Genomic DNA, 24,541 nt, shown 5'->3' on the forward strand with positions numbered 1-24,541 from the left:
AAAAAACAAGACATGAAAAATGATTTTGTTTGATAAGACAAAACCAAAAGTAAAAGTTAGTGAGATAATTCTACATAAAGAAAAACCCGTAAACGAAACAGCAAAACATGAAAACAACCAAAGAGCAAAGTAGATACTAATTATAATTATTAATACTTCACCTGTCAGGTAGGAATAATGGGCACTGGGTGTGAAGGGTGCTCAAATTCACTTTGGAAATTGGCATTGCCAGCCAGCAGTTTCACTGTTAACTGTCCTCTCTCTGTTAGACTGGTGCTATCTGGTGCATGATGGGAACACTGAGCCTCGCAAGACTGGCAGCTGCCCAGACAGGTAGGTCATTTTATGCCAGTTTTCAGGATGTGAAGAGGCCTACAGCACTGGGCATTATGATTCACTCCTTCTGTTCCAGTGGGTCTTAGCAGTGAGTGCTTCTGACACCCTTCTTCTTATATATTTACTGGGCATGTTCGCAGGACCGTTTTTCTATTTGTGTGCCCCCTTCTAGCATCAAGAACACAATGTCTAGCCAGGTCCCAGGCTGCAGGCCTGAGCCCACCTGCTGGTATCCAGTGTAACCCACTAAACATTGTGGTTTCTCTCCCATTCATGTTGACAGAGCCTATTCTCCAGTGGACTCTTGGCGATCCCATCTTACCCAGTATCTTCTCTGCCATCAATGACTCCATAGTGGGCTTGAAAATTTCCAGCAGTCCGTGCAACCATGATGTGGCCCTGCTGGCACTCACTTTTGCACCCAATACACAAACAGGTACCTTAAATATCTCTTTTCAGTTAACTTCTCACTCCAGATTAATGCATCCTATCTCATCCTTTCCCTGCCATCTGTTGGATGGAGTCTGCAGTACCTATGAAACGTTGGCACTGTGCCCAAGCAGGCAAATCCAGAATTATGCAACTTGGCATGCTCAGGTAAATAGGTTGGGACTTACTGGTATGCTGTCACTCTTCCTTGTGCAGGTAAAGCCCCTGGAAATGTGCAAACAGAGAGGCAGCTATAAAGGGGTGTATGGGGGTAGTCAGTTAAAAAGACTCACAACAGCCCTGGCATGTGGCTAAGAGGGGCACTGGCTCTAAGGCATAAAAATCTCTCAGATGAAAACTCTAACAGGCAGGCAGGCAGGCACCGGTGGACTGGCCAATACAGTATAGTACGTCTCTTCTCTGTCTGTTTCTCATTTGTTAGGAGTATACATTGGTTTGACAAAGTCAGCGTTCAAATTGCCCGGGACAGTCTGGTTTAACACCACCATGGCCCTGTGTTCTGCACTATCAACAGGTGCGTCTGCTCTTCTTTGCTGTAGTGTCAACGATGGGTGGAGGACTTGTACATCACCTCTTGTCTCGTCTCTCTTCCAGACTGTACCGGCATTTTGATGGTGGACATCATGCTCACCACCCAACATGTTTTTATCCTGACTTCCCTTGGGCTCTTCATCAGCAAAAGCCTGGTCTCGGGGCAGGGAAGTTTGACGGTAAGGACACTTTAACAGGCTCCGTGGGCAGGAGCAGTGTGTGGCACACACTGGCACACTGGAGTACCTATCCTGTACACACTTTGTCACACGCCATATATTACATGCACGCAGGGCATGTCTAGGGGTCTCACCTTGAGCTGTGTTTTTTAGGTGGCTGGCCTGGGAATCCAAAAACAGATGGTGCCCACGTCTCGTTTAACATCAAATGACACATGTGCAGTGAAATAGATACCCACACCCCTGTAGTACACTGTCATCGTTAGCTTACATGGCCACCGCAAAGGATGATCACATCTGACAGAAACCGTCACATAGTAAAGTTTATTTGGTGTTCATTTAAGGCACTTTTGTTGGAAGAAACTCTTTTGGCGTCATATCTACGATCTTTCAATGGCCCTTTTATGTGATAACTAGGGAAGGGCAAGTTAACGCGTTATTATCACGTTAACACATTAACGCCGACAATTATTTTATCGCGCGTTAATGCAGTTTTTGTTGTTATTATTATTATTTTGAAAGCCTCTGTCTCACTAGCAATCAATAGAGATCAGTGATCTTCTTGTTACGGCACTTTTTCGATACACTTTTGCTAGAAGGAAAGTTAGCTTTGTTGATTTGGCCTCGATTCCCTGCGGGTGCATGAGTAGCAAAGAGCTTCTAAAATGGCACGTGGAGAGACCCCAGAGTGAATGCTCAAAGCAAAATAATCTGTGGATGACTTTTTTCATATTATCGCTGAATCGGATTCTGATTTGTCGGACCCTGATTTTGATGCAAGTGGTCTGGAGATGTAGACCGAAAACGAAAGTGAGGTATCAGCATCAGCTGATCGTGGTGCTGAACACGTTCATGTGGCTGATGCACCGATGGCAGCGTTCGCCCTGGGAGGACAGACACTTACGATGACAAGAGGTACAAACCATATTGCGTCTCATGGCAACTGCCACCCCCATGCACCTGTCTCACAAAGACAGTCAGGCAGCCAGCCCATCGTGCATTCCTGCTGGCCGTTGAGCCGCCCCCCGCACAGCCGCTTCTGCCACAAACTGCAGACAGGTGTCGACAGCAGGCACAACAGGCAGCAACAGATGCTTTATGTTGATTTATGTGTAACCATTGCTTTATGCGCTTTTCAGAAAACTGAGTTTTTGGAATGATAGGGGGCTTCACCCCCTCCTGCCTGCACTATGTGCCAACCACTTTGCGTCTCTGCCACTCACACTCTGCCACTCGTGTTGTGAAGATGGGGGCAGAATGCACCCCAAGGAGACGCGGTCGCACCTCCGACACCCCCTCTTAAACGGTGATACAATGGGAAACACAGTTTTTTTTTTTTTACCTCCTCTTTGCTCGATCAGCTGCTTCCGTGCCGCGTGATCTGTGCGGCACACTTCTGTCATATCACCTATGTCCATATATTTGACCTCTTTTCGCTTTTACCTTTTCATCAATATCACATTGAATTTTGATTCCGTGTTTGGAATTACATCATGACAACGCAACGTATAACTTGCCCGTGAGTGAATATCGTTTCTTTCGCTCTACAAGAAATGTGCCTGACATAACCACGCAGGACTTTTCCAAGTCTCTTTGCATAAGCTCTTGTCTCGTGGGGCTTCTGTCCCCGGGCGTGGTTACATTGCTTGGCATGAAGACTCGTCTTGCATGACGTAAAAGTATCCCTGAGACAATCACGTCTCATCTCCTTCCAAGATATTTTTTTATAATAGAGAGAAATATAAGCCCTCAAAGAGCTGCTACTGAACATCGACTGTTTATGTTGATCCCTGATAAAAGAAAATGTTTCTGCTGGTATCTGTTCAGATAAAAAAAGAAAACCAATTTAGAAATGTTAACTTGCTGTTGCTCGGAAGGTGCCTGTTATAATGTTGTGATCGTGGCTCTGGAGTCTGAGGGAAACTTGTTTTTCTATAACAAACTATAGATAAAACGTTAATGCCCTGGCAGTGGCAAATAGCTTTGGTTTTATATTTGATTTGATTACATTAATGTTTAAGTTGAGATTTACAAGAAATATTTTAACTGGGTTAGGGTTAGGGTTAGGGTAAAGGGAATACTGCTGATAAAAAGCACCTTATTTGTTTAAAAGTGTTTTTGCAAACCAAACACACGCAATACACTATATTTGAGTTCATTATTGAATTTTGCACATTATGTGATTTTCTATGATCAATCATGATTAATCGTGATTAATTGCAGACAATCATGCGATTAATCACGACTAAAAATTGTAATTACTGCCCAGCACTAGTGATAACGCTATTTAAATATTAGGAGCCTCTCTGTACAGTGTGCGTCAGTGTGGAGTACAGTTGGGCTGCTCCAGGACAGTCTGTCTGCGGCACACCATGTTATATGTCTATGGTGGTCTTAATGCAAAAGTCCATGAATGTCTGGGGCTGCTAGATGGGTTTATGTATTGAACTGGAGATATTATATATCAAAGGTTTATACAGCACTGCCTGGGACTAAATACAGTCATCTGGAAAGTATTCACAGCGCATCACTTTTTCCACATTTTGTTATGTTACAGCCTTATTCCAAAATGGATTAAATTATTTTTTTTCCTCAGAATTCTACACACAACACCCCATAATGACAACGTGAAAAAAGTTTACTTGAGATTTTTGCAAATTTATTAAAAATAAAAAAAATTGAGAACACACATGTACATAAGTATTCACAGCCTTTGCCATGAAGCTCAAAATTGAGCTCCGGTGCATCCTGTTTCCCCTGATCATCCTTGAGATGTTTCTGCAGCTTCATTGGAGTCCACCTGTGGTAAATTCAGTTGACTGGACGTGATTTGGAAAGGCACACACCTGTCTATATAAGGTCCCACAGTTGACAGTTCATGTCAGAGCACAAACCAAGCATGAAGTCAAAGGAATTGTCTGCAGACCTCCGAGACAGGATTGTCTCGAGGCACAAATCTGGGGAAGGTTACAGAAAAATTTCTGCTGCTTTGAAGGTCCCAATGAGCACAGTGGCCTCCATCATCCGTAAGCGGAAGAAGTTCGAAACCACCAGGACTCTTCCTAGAGCTGGCCGGCCATCTAAACTGAGCGATCGGGGGATAAGGGCCTTAGTCAGGGAGGTGACCAAGAACCCGATGGTCACTCTGTCAGAGCTCCAGAGGTCCTCTGTGGAGAGAGGAGAACCTTCTAGAAGGACAACCATCTCTGCAGCAATCCACCAATCAGGCCTGTATGGTAGAGTGGCCAGACAGAAGCCACTCTTTAGTAAAAGACACATGGCAGCCCGCCTGGAGTTTGCCAAAAGGCACCTGAAGGACTCTCAGACCATGAGAAAGAAAATTCTCTGGTCTGATGAGACAAAGATTGAACTCTTTGGCGTGAATGCCAGGGGTCACGTTTGGAGGAAACCAGGCACCGCTCATCACCAGGCCAATACCATCACTACAGTGAAGCATGGTGGTGGCAGCATCATGCTGTGGGGATGTTTTTCAGCGGCTGGAACTGGGAGACTAGTCAGGATGAAGGGAAAGATGACTGCAGCAATGTACAGAGACATCCTGGATGAAAACCTGCTCCAGAGCGCTCTTGACCTCAGACTGGGGTGACGGTTCATCTTTCAGCAGGACAATGACACTAAGCACACAGCCAAGATATCAAAGGAGTGGCTTCAGGACAACTCTGTGAATGTCCTTGAGTGGCCCAGCCAGAGCCCAGACTTGAATCCGATTGAACATCTCTGGAGAGATCTTAAAATGGCTGTGCACTGACGCTTCCCATCCAACCTGATGGAGCTTGAGAGGTGCTGCAAAGAGGAATGGGTGAAACTGGCCAAGGATAGGTGTGCCAAGCTTGTGGCATCATATTCAAAAAGACTTGAGGCTGGAATTGCTGCCAAATGTGCATCGACAAAGTATTGAGCAAAGGCTGTGAATACTTATGGACATGGGATTTCTCAGTTTTTTTATTTTTAATAAATTTGCAAAAACCTCAAGTAAACATTTTTCATGTTGTCATTATGGGGTGTTGTATGTAGAATTCTGAGGAAAAAAATGAATTTAATCCATTTTGGAATAAGGCTGTAACATAACAAAATGTGGAAAAAGTGATGCGCTGTGAATACTTTCTGGATGCACTGTAAATGGGGGACAGACTGTCTTTTGGAAATTTAAATGTGGCTAAACACAACTCACGATGAGACAAAAAAGACATAATCGAATAATTAAGAAGAAAACGCAGTACATACTTGTGGTTGTAGATGAAATTCTGCTTTGGCCTGCACTTGAACTTTGTAATTGCTGATAACAATATCCTCACCTCAGCCCCCAGCACACTCCTGCTGCCAATTGAGAATTGAAGTCCCCATGTTGGCACTGTTTTTTTTAGTTGTCCCTCTCTTATTATAACCAATTTTTCATATACATCATATAGTCTATATTTTAGGGTGGACCAATGGTAAGGCACATGCAAAATTTAATATCAATTGATTCAGATGTTTTTGCATGATTAGCAAACCAACACACAGGCTTCCAAATGGCTTCCGATTTCATTTTTATACATAGGGTCATTATTGTCACATGTACAGGGTGTGGCACAGTGGTTAGGCCTTTGGACCTCAGACACTGAGGTTGTGGGTTGGAATCCCACCATTGACACTGTATGACCCTGAAAAAGTCACTTCACCTGCCTATGTGCTCCAATTGGTAAAAAAAGGCCAAAAAAGAAATGTCTTTCTATTATAAAAAAAACTTGGAAGGTCGGAGGGAGACGAGACGTGATTTTCTCACAGAGACACTTTCATGTCCTGCGAGTCGAGTCTTTGTACCAAGAGATTTAACCACACCCGGGGCTGGAAATAAAAGACAAAGAGCAGATGACAAAGTAGAAATTCGTAAAGAATTCAAAAACGTTGTCGCGATACACATGCAGAGCAGGTAAGAGATAATGAAGTACGAAAATTCGAAAGTCTCAAAAAAAGGATAGTAAAGATCTTTATGCAAATAAACGTAAATTATTACTCGGTGAAATAACGGAACAGCGAAAAGAGATTGAATATATTGTTCGGATTTAAACTTTAAAAGTTGGAGACTTGTAGATCGTCTAATTCATGTTGCTATCAGGGGGAAAAAAAGTAGTGTTTCTTCCCAATGAAGTGGCGTATCTGCAAGAATGAAAAGATTTGTTATTTGGTGAAAATGAAATCCCACGAGAGAAATCATTTCTCATTTGTGTGAATGCTATTGTCAGACACAGTTCGTGTAGACAGAAAGAAATGATATTCACTCACGGGCAGTTATACGTTGCGTTGGCATGATGTAATTCCAAACAAGGAATCAAAATTCAATGCGATTTGATGAAAACGTAAAAACAAAAAGGGATCGAATATATGGACACAGATGATATGACAGAAGTGTGCCTTTTTTTGGTCTTATTCTGAACCTTCTCTTCACAGTGGCGTAGCTCGAGTTTGTGCTGCTAGGGGCGCAGCGGTGCTTCAATTTGCCGCCCTCCAACATATCTGAATATGTTAACCTATTTAAACAGAAAATTAAAATGACATATACAAAAAAATTAAGATACATTTTGCATAGATTTATTCATATACAGAGAAACTAGGGGGCTTCGCCCCCTGCTCGCTTCGCTTGCCAACCCCCGTGTTTGGTTAATCTGATATACAATGTACATTTTTTTTTCTTAGGAATTGTTTCAATTTTCATTATTTGCACTTTTACTTTAAAGCTTCATTAAAAACAATTTTGTTTGTAGACACATTGTGACAATGCCCGTAAGTGAATATTGTTTCTGTTTCTCTAATAAATAATCTGACTTTTTCAGATTCCCATAGCGTATGGTCCATCATTGTGTAAATCCACGTTTTGTGCATTGAATGATGCAAATGCGAAAAGACTTTGTTATTTACTTTTGTTTGCGGTAATGCCATCTTTTCTATCTTTTCTTTGATACTGTAGCGAATGACATGATAAAGTGTCACAAAAGTTTTACTTGAACAATCGCCGACTTCCCAACCCCAAACACAACATTCTAGCACCCTCTCCAACGCCCCCCCCCGCCTTACCACATCAATCAATACCCCACTATCAGTCTTCCGTGCTGTACTCCACCCTCCCTCCATCGGACCTAACAGTCACTTAAAATCAAACAGCCCTCAACCTGGCTGGGACGCTGCAATACTTTTGGATTTTACTGCTTTCATATCCTGTACCTTCGTCTGCATGTGTATCGCACCATCGTTTGTTGGAGCCTTTCGAATTCCACCGCTTTCATAATCTCTTATCTGCTTTTTTCACGTTTCACTCTGGGGCGGGGGGCTGAATCTTCTTTTTTGTGTGTCTGTGTCGTCACCTATGGGCACGTTGCCTCATTTCTTATTTACGTTAGGCGCTTATTTACGTCAGTTGAGCTCCTTTATTTTTGAGCCGTGAGGCGTGGTGGGTTTGACTATGCTGTGGTTTGTGGACATCTCGGGACTCCGTACTTTGTGAGATTTGACTGTGGGGCGGGACGCCGAGGCCTCTTGCGTTTGTCTGTGAGTACTCATATTATTCTATTACTGTGATGTGATGATTCACATATGCTGTGGAGTCCAGATCTCTGGGGGGTGTGCCTGCGGTGTGTTAAACGCGCGTTTTAGGTGCACGCACCTTCTGTACTATGTCGCGTTTGACTATGCTGTGTAGTGTGGACGGTTAGGGTTCCGTATCGCCTGTGCTCATTGCTTTATTTCGTATTTTATCTATGGGTCTTCTGTACCATCTCGGGGGTCTGCCTGCGATGTGTTGGACTGTGTTGGACGCGCGTTGTAGGCGCCCGCACCTTCCGTAATATGTCGGGTTTGACTATGGTGTACTGTGGACGGTTAGGGTTCCGTATTGTCTGTGCTCGTTGCTTTATTTCGTATTTCCGTTAGGTGAGCTGTCGGCGCCTGCGCACTATGTCTCCTGCGTCCATGGGCATGCCATGTACCTGCGTCCATATCCGGTTTACCATTCTCGGTTAGTAATATGGATAGCAATAATTTTTCACATATAATTATTTATAAGCATCAACTAGACAAGAATATAGTATAGACACACTGATATGCCATGTTCTTATTATTAGTTTGCTATAATTACACTGCGAAAACCAGAACCAGTGTAGTGTACAAGGGATAGGTGGGAAGGTTTTCTGCAAAGAGCAAGAACGCATTCGGATTGATAACGAAATGAAATTATAAATTATAAATTAGTTGTCTTGGACTTAGTCTAGTTGCTCGTCTCTGGACTTTTTCCAGTGCTGTTATGTCCTTTTTGTAACCTAGAGACCAAAATTGTACACTGAATTGTAGGTGAGGTCTAAAAAGTGCATTGTAAAGCTTGAGCATAACTTGACTTATACTCTACACATCAGGGCGCTATATAAACTAATGTTCTGTTAGCTTTAATAGCTTCTGAATGCTGTCTGGAATTTGATAGTAACAAGGCCTCACTACAGGCAGCCTTAACCCAAATTTTGCTAGTAAGTGTTGGCCTCCTCGGGCCCTGGAAAATGGAGAAAAGTATTGATTTAAAAGTTCACAAAAGCCTTAAATCACTGCTTGGAATGGGCTGGTATTTACTAGTATGTACCTAATTTTAGTGTATTGTGGTGTTTGAACCTCCAAGGGGGAAAACCATGCTATCTCAATACAGTCTCTGATCGATTGTCAAGGTATTGCGGCGCCTGAAACTACCATGGGAATCCAGCTTCTTGTTTGAATATTATTAGCATATGACAACACTCAAACCTGTAAAAGTAAATTAGTTCTTTATCTTCCTAGAAAATATCGGTGTAATGTTTGTTTTTGTTATTGCCTCATAAATTTCAACTGCTGCGTCTGATGCTGTCACAGAAGGACAGTCGGAAAATTATTTTTGAAGCATTTGTGGAAAAAAATCAGAGAATTTTGCTTTTTTCATTCATGAGTGATAATTTTCCTAACCCTGCTACTTACACACGAATTGTACTGAGTCTTTTGGCCAATAATGCTGCCCCCAAAAATGTGCCACCTGGGGTGGACCACCCCCTCCGCCCGCACCTAGCTACACCACTGCCTCTTCATACATTTCTACATTTTTATACCTTAAGCTTCCTGGGCCTTTATTTGGATTCGGGGTTGACTTGTGAGCACCTCTACGGTCCACAGTGCCACACTGTCGTTCATTGCTTATTGCTAAAAGAGATCCACCTCTGGAATGCACACTGCCAGCGTCCATCACGACTCTTTGATGGTGCCAGAGAAGTCACTAACCTGCTTTTCTTTTGTGTTCCGCAGTTCTCAAAAGTGGACTCATTTGGCAAGCAGCAGGTCAGTTAGCTAATGTTACCTGACCACTTCTGCAGGACTTCTGTAAACCTCACTATAAGGTCCATCTTGGATGCCACCAGCACTTATCCCACATAAACATTTCTTTCTCTTTTCAGGTGGATTACTTGCAAGCCCGACTCTGGTACTCATCCAGCTGTTTTCTGAAAAAATTAACCACTGCTGGTAAGACCCATTTAACTTATCGCTGCCCACTTGTACCTCAGCATTCATTCAGCATATGAGGAATCAACAATCACTGATTATGAGTCTTGCTGCTGCTACTTTTTTCTTCTCGACGAGCATAGATGCTGTCATTACTATAACATCTGGGTTCTTCTGCTTTCAGGGGATTATATCAGTATGGAACTCGACACAAATGTCAACCAGGTAAAGTGATCAGACTCCAAGGCAACTGATGGGACTGGGGGGGGGGGCTGGTAGACACTGACAAAATACTGAGAGATAATGAGACTGGATGCAGATGGGTAATGTAATAGGATTCACAGGATCGTCCAGTTCATCTTACTACAACAACAAAATTTAGGCTTGAGATATGTGCAGTTCAGAGACTATGGACAAGGGTGGCAGAGTCGCAGAATCTGCAGGCGGGAATAACCACAGAATTCAGAGTACTAGTGGGCAGCAGCCCACAATGCAGAATGGATCAGAACTTCTGAATGCAAGGCACTTCTTGGTATAGGTGCACATTTTCAGCATCTAACAGTGCCAGTTGCAGCTGGGCATCCCAGGACAGAAAATAAGTGGGGGCTGCCACTAAATGTAGACATGGGGTCAGAATTCACCACTTAGAAGGCATGTGGCACAAACTGCAATTTGTTCAGAGCATCTCAGGACAAACGTTAAGTGGATGGTGATGCAGAAATCAGAAGCAGTTCTGGCGGGGTGAAGGTGGGCATCAGAATTTATGGGTACCTCCAAGGACTAAGCAATGGTGGGAATAGTACAAAAGATTCGGACCGTTGTTGACCACATTTCAGAATTCAGTACATCTAAAAATGGATGAGATTGGCCCCACGTGCAGGTGGACAGAATCATGTAGTTTTGAAAATGTCAGGGCAATGGACAAATGGGTACATTAATACATATTCAGATGTGCTTAATTCAATTCAGAGTACCACTAGACACAGGGTGGTAAATGGCACTGGACACAATGTCAGTTTGTAGTAGGGTCCACTCCCCTGCACACCTGGACCAACCCCAGATGGTGATACCATATGATTTAGGAGCATTCTCCTCATACTCTTCCGGTGTGGTGCTGAGGTGTCACCTGCTACCCTTTGGTCTCAGTCCAGGTGGTTTGGCATGCAACGTGCCATCAGTGCATGTGCCCAACCTCTCTCTCTCCCTCCCTCTCTCTGACTGTTTGAAGTGAGATATCATGATAGAATTCAGTACCTAGTGGAGACAGGTGAAGATAGGCATAACCGTATAGTTCAGGACATCTTGTAACAAAATAAGTGGATAGTACAGTCGAATTTAAGAGATATCCTAACTAGATGAAGATGGACACAGGGTCAGAAATCTGGAATGCACAGCTCCAGAATCCATCAGTCATCAATGCAGAAATTAGGACATCCTAAAAGAGAAAGCAAAACTCTTGATTTACTGTTACATTCCTACCCTCACCTATGGCCATGAGCTTTGGGTAGTAAATGGAAAAACTTGACCACGGATGCAGTTGGCAGAAACAAGCTTCCTTCTTAGGATATGTGGGCTCAGCCTCAGAGATGGGGTGATGAGAGCAGACATTCAGGAGGAGCTCAAAGAAGAGCCTCTGCTTCTCCACATAGAAAGGAGTCAGTTGAAGTGCTTCCTGTGGAGGTGTTTGTAGGTATGTCCACCTGGGAGAAGACCTCAGGACAGTCCTAGGACACACTGGAGAGATAATATTTTCCATCTGGAATGGCTTGGTATTGAATGGAGGAGTTGGAGGAGATGTTGTGGAAAATGGACAACTTTGCTTAGATAGACGAGCAGAACAGAATAACTGGATATACTGTTAGAAGTAGACATAGAGTGAGAATTCAGTGTATGTGAGTATAACAACATGGTTCCATACATCTTGGGAGAGAGACGGAGTGAGTACAGTCACACAATTTGGATCAGTATAGTGTCAGAATTCAGGACCAGACAGAGTCAAATGCTTGTGTGTATAAGTGCAGAGCTCAAGAACTTTTAAAACACAAGAGTCCCTGGGTAGTACCATAGATTCAGTTCTCCTGACAAAAAGAAGGTGGAATTCAGGATCTAGCTGAACAAGGTGTGTGTGAGCATGATGGGAGAAGGCATTAGAGTACTTATAGAATAGAACAGAGTACTTATGGTTACCTCTGATTTGGTAGCTACACTAATTATTTGAAGGTGGGCACAGAGTCGGATTTTAAGGACCTGATGGTATTAGGCACATGTGGACATCAATGCAGAATTCAGTTAATCTAAGAATAGATTGACTGGGATCTGATAGGACCAGAAATAATTTATGAACATCTCAAGAAAGAGAAAAGGTGGGTGTATATAACATTGATAGTCATTCAGAGTCACAGGGGCCCCTGTACTGGACACAAGGTGGGAAACAGCCCTGGACTGTCCATAGCACACACCCACTTACAGTCGCCTGTGCTAACCACTGGGCTAACCCTGGTGGGTGGTACGTACTCAAATGATTTGGGAGCAATCCCGACCATCTGAATTTGAACAGTAGCCAATGGACCAGATCTGGTCTTCAGAGAATAAAAAATAGTGGACAACACCATGTTCAGGGGAAGTGCTGAGAGGGTCGACCATAGTAGGTACTCAAATGATTTGGAAGTGGTCCTGATGGTCCGAATGTGAGTAATAGTGTCAGAGTTCAGTAGCAAGTGGACCAGATCTGAATTCAGGAAATCTCAGAGTATTACTGGGTACTGTCAAAGAATTCAGAAGATATAAAGTAAAAACTAAATGGGCATAGGGTGCAAATTCATGTCCTCCAAATGGGATTCCGCAAAGGTGGGCATAATGGTAGAATGCAGGAGTATCAGTAAAGAAGAATTATGCACTGATTATGTGAAGGTGGGCATAGTGTCAGAATTTCAGAACCTGATGCCATTATGTTGTAGCTTGCATCAGGTGCAGGCTGAAGATTGGTGGAAGATACAGCTGGTTATAGTGACAGAATTTAGAATTTAATGAGACTGGTTGCTGTTGGTCGCTGCTGAGAAAAAAGAAACTTGTATCTATGTGACTAGGTGTGAGAGTGTGTGGGTGTCATGTCTCAGTCAGGGTGTCTCCTCTAGCTGGGGTTTAAATTCTTGCTTGATGTCTCTTTTGTTCATTCTGGATTCTTTTTATGTTGATTCTGCATGTCTTTCTTTATTCTTGGCTTCGTCTATGTATTGTAATGGATGACACGTATGGATTGGGATTGGCCCCAGTTCCTTAAGTGGCCCGGAGGTCAATATAATGGAGAGATCAGGGTTTGGGGACGGGACTCCATTTCAAGACTGTATGCTCCCCCGACCCACTAGATGGCAGCCTCCCTGGGCTTTGGTACCCATTCAGACACCTGCCAGGAAATGTTGGAAATTGTAGTCTGGTATCACAGCCAAGCTGAGGTCCACGGGTGCCGCTAGGAGGTGCTGCAGGGAATTACACTCCCTACTCTTTGGGTCATCTGTATATACTTTCAATGGGCAAAGCCAAGCCTTGGCACTGGTAGTTCTCTTGGGTCTTCAGTAAAAGAAACCGCACTGCCTTGTCCAGGCAAGTCAAAGCTGGGAGAGGCGACAAGCAACACTCGCCTGGGAGGAGTAGCAGTGAAGAAGAGAGAAGGAAGAGTATTTGTAATTGTTGTGTGGAGGTGTTTCTTTAAAATAAAACCCTTTGTTCTGAACGTGGGACTTGTCTGTGCATTCGTGTTTGTTGTTTGGGGCTCTATAGCACCCCCTGTGGATCAACAGGTGGTGCAGTGGTAGTGCTGCTGCTTGCAGTAAGGAGACTGCGGAAGATTGTGGGTTCGCTTCCCGGTTCCTCCCTGTGTGGATAGCGCTTTGAGTACTGAGAAAAGTGCTATATAAATATAATGAATTATTATTACAGTATTAACTGCTTTTGTTAAGTTCCTTGTGTTTTGTGGGTGGTTTCCTCCAGAGGCGGGGCCACCTGTCAGTCACCACCAGAGGGAACTGCCCTCTGTCCCATAAATCCACAGGGGCTTCCACACTTCCTGGTGGCTCACTGTGATTATGCTAGGGAGTTGGTGAGTGGACTTGTGTCTATTGGGAATTTGTGAATTGCTGAATATCCGATTTTTCGACTTTCTGCTGTGTATTAGAACTTTATTTGACTTGAATTGTCTTTTAATTCCACAATGTTACATTGTGATTGGTATCCTTTTTGTGAAGAATAAATCTTTAATTATATGATGATTCGGTGCGTGCCCTTATTACTAATGAGGGTTTGATGGTGATAGCCCCCTCCAGTGGGCATTATTGGAAGTGTTTGCGACTACGTGCTTTGGAGCTCTTTAGTGCTTGCGACTTCTAGTTCACAACAGTGGGAACAGTAGACACAGTAGTGCAATTGATTTACTACTTATTTTTCCCTTTTGGGAAAAAAAAAATGAAAAATAGGTTTTAAAAATTGAACATCTTTTTTTGTTTCTCTGATTTTCAGAGGGTGTCTTGCTTATATAGTAGGCAGCCATTTACTCAGTGGTATCTCTGCCCTCCACCAGCTGGCCAGCTCTGGTACCCAGGTGGGCATGGAGTGTTTCTGCACGACTGGCAGATGGATTCTGGAGTGGTCCTGTCTCAGCATCAGGTATCATAGACTTCCTGTAACTGGTGCTCTCATGTTCTACCCAATGGACATTGACTTTCCAACACCCAATCCCCCCCCACAGGATAATGCCCAAGTTTCTGTCTTCAGGATGGAAGGCTCAAAACTGAAACGCAATACCATATTTCCTGCTTTCCAGTTTGATTTCCGGCCCCGGGGGATGATGTTCCACCCCAACACTTACAATCTCTATGTCTATGGAACTCAGGTGAGTTGCTCCAGTCCCATTAACAGTCTTTATCTCTCTTTAATTCATACAGAATCTTCATAATGACAGTTTTTAAAGCTCATCAGAGTGAATGATTATATTGAAATAAGACTAGGATTTCTGTAAAACACAGAAAAATGATCAGGTCTTTATTCTGGCAGGCAGATTTTCAATTTGTTAACTCTGTAAGAATTTAAGAAGCTATGAGTGCCCCCTTGTGGACTTGGGACTAATTTCCTTTGCTTTAAAGGTAGCATCTGGGAATCTGAGGCTTCAGAATGTCTAAAAGAGCCATGAGGTAAATGTGATTTACCAAAATAGGGACATTAGGAAGAAAATATTCCCTTAAAGTGTTGTAGAAAGATGATACCCCTAATGCCATGCCACCATCATCATCATGGCTTATTATTCGCACTGGCATGTAAGACACAACCATAGATACTCCACTTCTGCTTTTTCTTAGGCTAACTTGGTGACATCTCTCCTGACTTGTTTCAAGGTCTTGAACTCCACTTCCAGTGTACATTCGCTCGCTTTGGCCACCCTCTCGTAGGTTCATTATCTATCTATCTATCTATCTATCTATCTATCTATCTATCTATCTATCTATCTATCTATCTATCTATCTATCTATCTATCTATCTATCTATCTATCTATCTATCTATCTATCTATCGTGGCATACAAAAGTACTCAATCCCCTTGAAAGCCCTCAATATTTGCAGAAACAAATCCAAATTGTATTTTGTAATATCATTTACTGTTGAATTCTGCTCTGTACTTGTTCTGTTCTGTGTACTGTATTGTATTGAACCCTTTCTTTTTGACACCCACTGCACACCCAACCTACCTGGAAAGGGGTCTCTCTCTCTCTCTCTGAACTGCCTTTCCCAAGATTTTTCCATTTTTTAAATACTAGGGTTTTTTTTTTTGGAGTGTTTTCTTGTCTTCTTAAGAGAGTCAAGGCTGGGGGGCTGTCAAGAGGCAGGGCCAGTTAAAGTCCATTGCGGCCCTCCTTGTCTGATTTTGGGCTATATAAAAAGAAATGGTATTGTATTGTCATGATTTGTACACATATTTATCCATTCAGTATTTTTAATGTGAACTCCTATGCTGTAACAATACATTTCCATTCTGCTGAGGAGGCAGCATAAAGAAGAGGGACGCCTCACGCCTGGACAAACTGGTGAGAAAGGCAGGCTCTATTGCAGGCATAGAGATGGACAGTTTGACATCCATGGCAGAGCGACGGGCGCTGAGCAGATTCCTGTCAATCATGGAGAATCCACTGCATCCACTAAATAGTATCATCTCCAGACAGAGGAGCAGCTTCAGCGACAGACTGCTGTCAAATGTCCTGCTCCACTGACAGACTGAGGAGATCGTTCTTCCACCACACTATGTGACTCTTCAATTCCACCCGGGGGTAAACATTAACGTTATTCAAAGTTATTGTCTGTTTTTACCTGCATTTTTATTACTCTTTAATATTGTTTTTGTATCAGTATGCTGCTGCTGGAGTATGTGAATTTCCCCTTGGGATTAATAAAGTACAGTGGACCCTTGACTTACAAACTCAATTCGTTCACGAGGGCTGGTTGTAACTCAAGTTGGTTGTAAGTCAAGACTATTTTTCCCATAAGAAATAACGGAAATACCCATAATGCGTTCCGAACCGCCCACAGCAACACTTACTTAACTTTTTTTAATAGAAAATGGTTGTATAATGTGCATAATTTACCAAAAAACCAATAATTTTTCTAATGTACTAACCAAAAAGTTATAAAAAGTGCCTAGCCTACCAGAAACAACAATTTCATACTGTACTCACCATTTAAGTTGACATCTTTGGCATGCAGGAAGGAAGGAGGAGGTGAATGAAATGGAAGGTGGTTATTGTTTGGAAGGAGTTTCCTTATACAAATCGTTTCTTTGTAAAATTGTCGAGATGGTGGATTTCGACATGCTGTACATATTAGCGAGATCGGTCACACGAATGCCACTCTCATATTTCCACGCAATTTCCTTCTTCGTTTCGATTGTGATCACTTTCTTTACCTTCGTTACCTTCGCTTCCTTCCTTAGCAATTATCGAAATAAATTATATAAATCACTACACTGACCGAAATTACGTCCACAAACACATGTATCTGGGCTCCGACTGACGCTTACAAACGCTCTCGGCTGTTTGTTTACAATTGCACAAGCGGATACACGTGACCGCATTTGGGTCGTAACGCAAGACATTGGTCGTAATTTAAAACAAAAATTTTGGTTGTAAAGCAAGTTGTTCGCATGTCAGGCCGGTCGTATATCAAGGGTCGACTCTGAGGACCCTTTTGCTGCAATAACAGCCTTAATTGGTTTGGGATAAATATGTCCTAGTTCTTTACATTGTTGAGGAGTTATTCTTTCTCATTCTTCTTGGCAGAATTTCTAGAGACCCTCTAGGTTGGTTGGATGGTGCCACTGGACAGCAGTTTTCAGACAGTGCCACAGATCCTCAATAGGGTTAAGATCAGGGCTTTGACTGGCCCATTCCAAAACATTCACCTCTCTATTGAGCCACTCCCATGTCACTTTGGCCTCATGCTTAGGGTCATTGTCTTGTTAAATGATGGATCTTCTCCCAAGCTGTAGGTTCATAGCAGACTGGCAAAAAGTCTCCTGCAATATTGTGTGGTATTTGTGTCCATTCATTGTCCCTTCAGCTCTCACAGGATTCCCAGTCCTAGCACATGATTAGCATCCCCATAGCGTGATGTTGTCACCACCATGTTTCACTGCAGCTGTGGTGTTTCTAAAGGCCTGTCCAGTGTTAGTTTCACGCCACACATACCTCTTTGAAGTCTGGCCAGAAAGTTCTATGTTGGTCTCATCTGACCATAAAACCTTCTCAAACATCATAACTGAGTCTTCCTCATGCTTTGTAGCAAATGCCATATGTTCTTTTATGTGGACTTTCTTCAGGAATGGCTTCTTTCCTGCTCCCCTCCTGTAGAAGCCTGTTTTAAGGAGAACTTGATATTTTTTGTAGTCATTTCCTTCCACCTTGTGCATTTCAATAACTTTGTTTCTCACATTGGCTGAATGCTCCTTTGTCTTCATTTTTGCACTGATTGTCCAACAAAGAATGTGGTCCTTACAAAGGGGTTTTTTTATATGCAGTGTGGACCACCCAGGCTGGCACTGCCAGCTTAACCCGACACACACAAGCGTGGAACACAAGTTCAAGGCACACACTGATTTTTATTTTCTTTTACCTTGTGGGCAACGCCTTCGCTGTTCCCACATGCTCATTACAGTCCCACAGCACAGCACAATCACAATATTCTCTTCTCTTTATCTTCTTCGTTCCACTACTCTGGTCAAGCTTCGTTGTCGTTCTCCTCCCAACTCTGACTCTTCGACTAGTGGTTTCTGGCTCCTTTTATAGCCCCCTGCCCAAAACCCCCCACCCTCCCCTGAGGTACTCCAGGTGCTTGATAAGCTATTTCCAGCAGCACTTTCAGGTGTGGCGGAAGAACTGCCCATAAGGGCTGAGCAGCTCCTGACGGCGCCTGCAGATCCCAACAGTGTTGTGCCAAACTCCAACTCCCAAGAAGCCCTCCGGGAGTCCGAGGCACCACTGCAACCCAGGGGGGCTGCCACCTAGCACTCCAAGGGAGGTAAAGCTCTATCCACGCTTAATCCCCCGGTTCTTTCAGGGTGGATGCGCCCCGGCCGGGTAAGGGCCCCCAGGCCGCACGCTACACCAGAGAGATAGAAAGGCCTCACAAGTAGTACCTAATGATGTTTGATCAGTCATTGTCACCTATGTGTCATTGGTGTAAACCTGGAGTTTACAAAGTTTCTATTAGGTTTGAATGCTTATGCAAACACTAACTTTGGAGTTTTTCTTTTTCAGTTAAATATCTACAGAAAATGGCTTGACTTTGAAAATGTTTTGTTACAGCATAAGAGTTCACATTAAAATACTGAATGGATAAATATGTGTACAAATCTTTGGTCATGCAGAAAATTACGATGACTTGGTGAAGTAAGGGAACATGGGTGGCTTACACAGTGTGATATTTGCCCGGACACCACCAGTCGAAGACCACATCTTTATACAGAGCCGGCCCTAGACAATTTCAGTCCTGAAGCAAACTGTTACGGGGCCCGACCCCTGCAGCTAGGGGGTCCGGGGCAGAGCTCTGGCCACCAAGCAATTTCCTGCATTCTGAGCTGCAGAAATGCATTTTCCCGGCATCTACAACCATCACTTTTTGGCGATTTCCGTTTGACACTGACAACCGTAACCGTAACACACTGACAGGAGCCAAATTTGCAGACTGTCGTACAAGGCCCTGAGTGAAGGGTATGAGTGATGGAGGTCGGAGCGGGCCCGCATAAATGTCTTTAGTGACGATACATTAACAGATAAAGCTACATTTTAGCCAGCTTTTGCTGTTTCCACCAGGCAGCATGTGGAGGTAAATAGCTAGGCCAAGCACTTTTTTTTTTGCTTTTTATATTTTTTACAAAGGGGGCTCTGCCCCCTGCTCGCTTCGCTCGCCTACCCCCGGTGTTGGGTATCCTGAAATACATTAGTCGAGCTCGTTCGTCTTGGAGCCGTGCCCGCTTTGCTTGCGGCATTTCAGACGCGCGTTGTAGGCACATGCGTTCATTGATTTTATCCAGGCAGGCTCGTGTTTGTATATCCGTCAGTCGAGCTCGTTCGTTTTGAACCCGTGCCTGCTTTGCTTCCGCACTTTCAGACACGCGTTGTAGGCGCCTGCGTTCATTGGTCTTATTCAGGTGGGCTCGTGTTTGTATCATTGAGCTGTATTGTGTTTGAATTTGGTGTAAGGCGTTCAGCGGTTTGTACAATCCCAAGCAGCACATTATTCCTAACCTCACCCCGCAGTAGTGCCACTCACAATATGGCGGTGACGCCTGCGCGTTCTGTACTATCATTGTGGACCTGTGGGGCCGCCGTAGCCTCTTCCATTTGAATCTGGGCTGCAGCGCAGAATCCTCTTTTTTGTGTGGCTGTGTCGTTAGTCGTTAGCTATGGGCGCGTTGTTGCTTCATTTCTCATTCACGTCAGTTGAGCTTTTTCGTTTTTGGGCCATGACTCCTTCGTTCGCAGTGGATACGACTTCGCGTGCGGTTTATGAGACGCGCGCAGTACGCGCCTGCGCAGTATGTCTCATGGTCCCATCGCCATGTACCTGTGTCCATGCCATCCGGTTTACCATTCTCGGTTAGTAATATAGATATATTTTTTTTATTTTATGAAGATGAGATCCACATTATTTTGTTTTTACATTTTTATTCGGTTTTAAAGCTTGTTTTCATACTTTCGAGATATTCAGATTTCCGTATAAAATAACTTACCGCCGTGGAGGCGGCAACAGGCGCGTGGGCCTGAGTGAAGCGTAATGAAGATTGGAGTGCCGAGTGGAGACGTCCACGTGGAGTAATTAGGTGATGGAATATGTTGCCCGTGAATTATATATATAAAAAAATTAGTAATAGAGGTTGGAGTGAAGGAGTCTGTTGCTCCATTGGGCCCTCCGCAGCAGCGTCGCGCATCACAGGAAAAACAAGAAAACCTTGGGCACAGTGGGCCCCCTCCAGCTGTGGGCCCGAAGCGGTTGCTTCGTTTGCTTCACCTTAAGGCCGGCTCTGCTTTATACAAAATACTTGTTTATTTTAATTGTCCACAACACAAACTCAGAGTGCCTCTAGCCCCAGTCACCCTTCTCGTGGGCCTTCTCTCTCCTCGTCTCTGGGCCACCTGTCCTCTCTTTCCAGGAGTTTCGTCCTGCTCCTGTTCCTGACTCCAGCTCAGTGATTGGAGGGAGGCGGCCCCTCGTATCCTCACCCGGATGAGCTCCAGGTGCTCTACCTGACGTCATGTCCTGGTGTGGCGGAAGCGTCAGGAGAGCACCCGGAAGCACTCCGGATGACCCTGGAAGGATCGTCCTCCATGGGTGGAAGTAAATAAGTCCCGGGCTCCATGAGGCTCTGTGCGCCCTCTGGCAGTACATACGGGCCTCCACGGACTTGAGCCTCTCTGCTCCCCTTCTGTGGCCCTCTTCTGCTTCAGGGTGGTTGCCCCCTTGTGGCCCGGAGGACAAATATGCCACCTCTCAGTCCCTCCAGGCGTCCCGGCCGGGTCTGACCCCCAGCCATGTATGCCAACAGTCAAACTCCTTCTCCTTAAAACAGGACAGCTTTCCTGTTTAGGTCACAGCAGCACCACAAAGATCCTGACAAGTCCTGAAGCAAAAGTCTGAGTAATGGAAGGAATGTGTAGAATTTTGTGAAGTTTCTGAATCACAAGGACCAGCAATGTGGTTTACAGTTAGGACAACTGCCCCCCCCCCCCCCCCCACCTCACCATGAGGTGCTTGTTAGGTGGCATCCTCTCCTCTCCCTTGTGTGACAAGAGCCTGTGTGTTCATTTGTCCTGAAAGGGGTTAAGAGAGTCCCGATAAACAGAACACACCTCCTCCAATCCACCTTCCACCTCGTCCTGTAGTCCTTTCAAGTTTTCACACCCTTCTCCATTTCACGTCCTAAAATGGTCAGACTGCCTGTGAGTTTGGGGTCCTGTGACGATGCTCCCACTTCCCTTGAACCCAACACCGTCGGCAATGTAACCGGATGAGCTGGACAATGAGGACGCCACAACGAAGCAAGGGGAAAGGTGCAACGTGCAGAAGTGCATTTATTTTAAAAACAGTCAAAACCAAAATGAGACGTGTCCAAATAAAGTGCAGTGCGCCGTACTTCATTAAATAAATAATCCATTAAAAAAAGTGATAATGTGGAGGTTAAAATCCAATAAATAAATCCATTAAAACGAAGTTAAAACAATCAATGGCTGGAAGCAGTCCTTTAAAAACAAAACCCGGTGCCTTCTTCAGCTGGTGGCTCCCCTGCTTCTCCCATCCGGGCCGTGCGCCAGGGGAGTTGCCCTACCTGCAGCTGACTTCTCCCACTGGTCTGGAAGCCTTTCAGTCCCTGCCTCCATAGAGCTCCGCCAGACCGAGAATTGGGTTCCCCAGCGACCAGGGTGCTCACGTTGGGGCTTCCACCTCTCAAGCCTCCGAGTCCTGCTGCCTTCCGCGGCCTTATGTGGCGAGCCGTCCTCGATTGTGGTCACTCCTCAGCAGGAGTGCCCCAATCCGTCTGTCCCCGGGTGCTGGCCAAACACCCCACTGGGTTCACTTACCAGCTGCCTACCTTCTCACAGTGAGCCTGCTCTCTCTCGATCACTCATACCCACACCCATACCCATACCCACACTGGCTCTCAGCTCCCAGCTTCCCTTTGTTCCTCCTCTAACCTCCATTCTTTCTTTCGATTGTTTTTCCCTCCCCTCTGCTCTCACGCTCCTACTATAAATAATGGGGACGTGACACAGGTGTTGTGATTAGCAGCTCCCAGCATCAATTACAGATACAGACGATTCCTCACCTGTGCACTTAAGCGAGGAAACGCCCACACCATGTCGCGTCCAAGGACCGCTCCTGCCACACTAACACGCACCCTATTTATGCCACGAGTGCGGCAATTATTTATTTAAAACTGGCCTTTTATTTTGAGCCGCGGACCCACTATACCACAAGTTCCCAAAGCAGAATACATTTGCTTGCCTATTTACGCTAAAGGCTAACTTAAGCTGGGGGGCTTCTTGCTACAACAGTAAAGCAGCAGGTTCTTTCTCGCTCTCTCAGCCTCACTTCCTCATGTTACAGTTGGAAACTTCTGCACAGATTGTGACCCAAGCCAAATTCTTGCTTGATTCTCTACAGGTGTGGTTGTCTAATGACGGTGGGAATTCTTTTACGCAGATCCTGGCTCTCAGTAATGAAATAATTACCAGTGCTGCTACTTGCAATGAACACCAGGAGGTGCTCTTTATATCAAATCTGAATAAACTGTACTTAAGTCGAGCAGGTAAGTGGCACATGGAAGTGGTAGACTCTAATTTTTATGCCATTTGGGTGACACAGGTTTTTCCAAAAGTCTTAAGCATTTAGAATCAGGTCTCCAGTTAATGGGGCTCTGGAGATTTGAAGCTGGTCTTGTCTGGACATTAATGCTTACCAGTGCTTGCTTTGCTCACAAGGTGTTGCCAGATGTGCACAACTGGAGAAGACAATAGTAGGCAGCTCAGCTGTGTATTGTGGCCAAAATGGTGGAGCCAGTGTTATTTCTTTTGATCCTAACGCTCCGGGCGGACTGAAATTGGAATCCATTGATACCGTTTCTCAGTTAATGGTGAGTACTGCAGAGAACTATGGCTTTCTACTTTGACCTTCTTTTGTCTTTATAGGATGACATCACCTTAATCCGGACTCCTGTCCCCCTTAACCTTTATTCTGAATTTCTTAAAACATTCAGTAACACGCAGATCTCCATTCCTCAAATAAAGATGGTGCATTTAAAGCAGGCTGAACTTTTTCCTTTTGGCACTACAGTGTTTTGTTTTGACCATGAAAATTTGCAACTTGCAGCCGTCATCATAGTTATGATGTAACTTTCTAAAGTGGAGCTCGTTTGTCACCATGCATTTCTCTCTTGTTCCCAATCTTCCATTCTGCATCCTGTATTCAGTGCCTTCTGTGGTGTGCCTGGTGCTCAGCAGATGTCACTGCTCTTCTTTTTCCTTCTTACTATTGCAGAGTTCTTCTTCATTGTTGATAATCAATAAGTACAATTCTTACACTTGATTATAAATTTAGAAGATGTATATAGTATATCCAGGTGGATTATCAATAGATGTGCTTGCACGGATGAAGCTTTTATCATAATAAACTTTTCTGCCCACTTGGTAAGGCATTCAGAGATGGTATCACTTTTCTTTCAGCTGTGTCACTTTGCATAATTTACGTGTATGAGGTTGACTTTACAGAATGAATCAGGTCATAAGCTTTCGATTAAGACCAAAATCAAGGTTCTAGACCCAGTAGTGTGCAAGTAACAGCAGGTTGCTCTGCCATACAGTGCATCCAGAAAGTATTCACAGCGCATCACTTTTTCCACATTTTGTTATGTTATAGCCTTATTCCAAAATGGATTAAATTCATTTTTTTCCTCAGAATTCTACACACAACACCCCATAATGACAACGTGAAAAAAGATTACTTGAGGTTTTTGCAAATTTATTAAAAATAAAAAAACTGAGAAATCCCATGTACATAAGTATTCACAGCCATTGCTCAGTATTTTGTCGATGCCCCTTTGGCAGCAATTACAGCCTCAAGTCTTTTTGAATATGATGCCACCAGCTTGGCCCATTCCTCTTTGCAGCACCTCTCAAGCTCCATCAGGTTGGATGAGAAGCGTCGGTGCACAGCCATTTTAAGATCTCTCCAGAGATGTTCAATCAGATTCAAGTCTGGGCTCTGGCTGGGCCACTCAAGGACATTCACAGAGTTGTCCTGAAGCCACTCCTTTGATATCTTGGCTGTGTGCTTAGGGTCGTTGTCCTGCTGAAAGATGAACCGTCGCCCCAGTCTGAGGTCAAGAGCGCTCTGGAGCAGGTTTTCATCCAGGATGTCTGTGTACATTGCTGCAGTCATCTTTCCCTTTATCCTGACTAGTCTCCCAGTTCCTGCCTCTGAAAAATATCCCCATAGCATGATGCTGCCACC

At 44.2% G+C, this 24,541-nt stretch overlaps 1 protein-coding gene across 1 annotated transcript in view; it reads left to right on the forward strand.

Moving 5' to 3' along the window:
- Positions 1–260: 260 nt before the first annotated feature.
- LOC114666823 (cation channel sperm-associated auxiliary subunit beta-like) overlaps positions 261–24,541 on the forward strand; it is a 70,464-nt gene continuing 46,183 nt past the window's right edge. Inside the window, exons 1-11 of the mRNA XM_051919752.1 lie at positions 261–333; positions 620–772; positions 1,208–1,300; positions 1,381–1,496; positions 9,807–9,839; positions 9,956–10,022; positions 10,186–10,226; positions 14,514–14,660; positions 14,743–14,886; positions 22,697–22,841; positions 23,014–23,165. Of these exons, the coding sequence (XP_051775712.1) occupies positions 288–333; positions 620–772; positions 1,208–1,300; positions 1,381–1,496; positions 9,807–9,839; positions 9,956–10,022; positions 10,186–10,226; positions 14,514–14,660; positions 14,743–14,886; positions 22,697–22,841; positions 23,014–23,165 (1,137 nt within the window). The 5' untranslated portion in view covers positions 261–287. The remainder of the gene's footprint in view (positions 334–619; positions 773–1,207; positions 1,301–1,380; positions 1,497–9,806; positions 9,840–9,955; positions 10,023–10,185; positions 10,227–14,513; positions 14,661–14,742; positions 14,887–22,696; positions 22,842–23,013; positions 23,166–24,541) is intronic.

This window comes from Erpetoichthys calabaricus, chromosome 16 (genome assembly GCF_900747795.2).
Source record: "Erpetoichthys calabaricus chromosome 16, fErpCal1.3, whole genome shotgun sequence".
NCBI classification, from domain to species: Eukaryota; Metazoa; Chordata; class Cladistia; order Polypteriformes; family Polypteridae; genus Erpetoichthys; species Erpetoichthys calabaricus.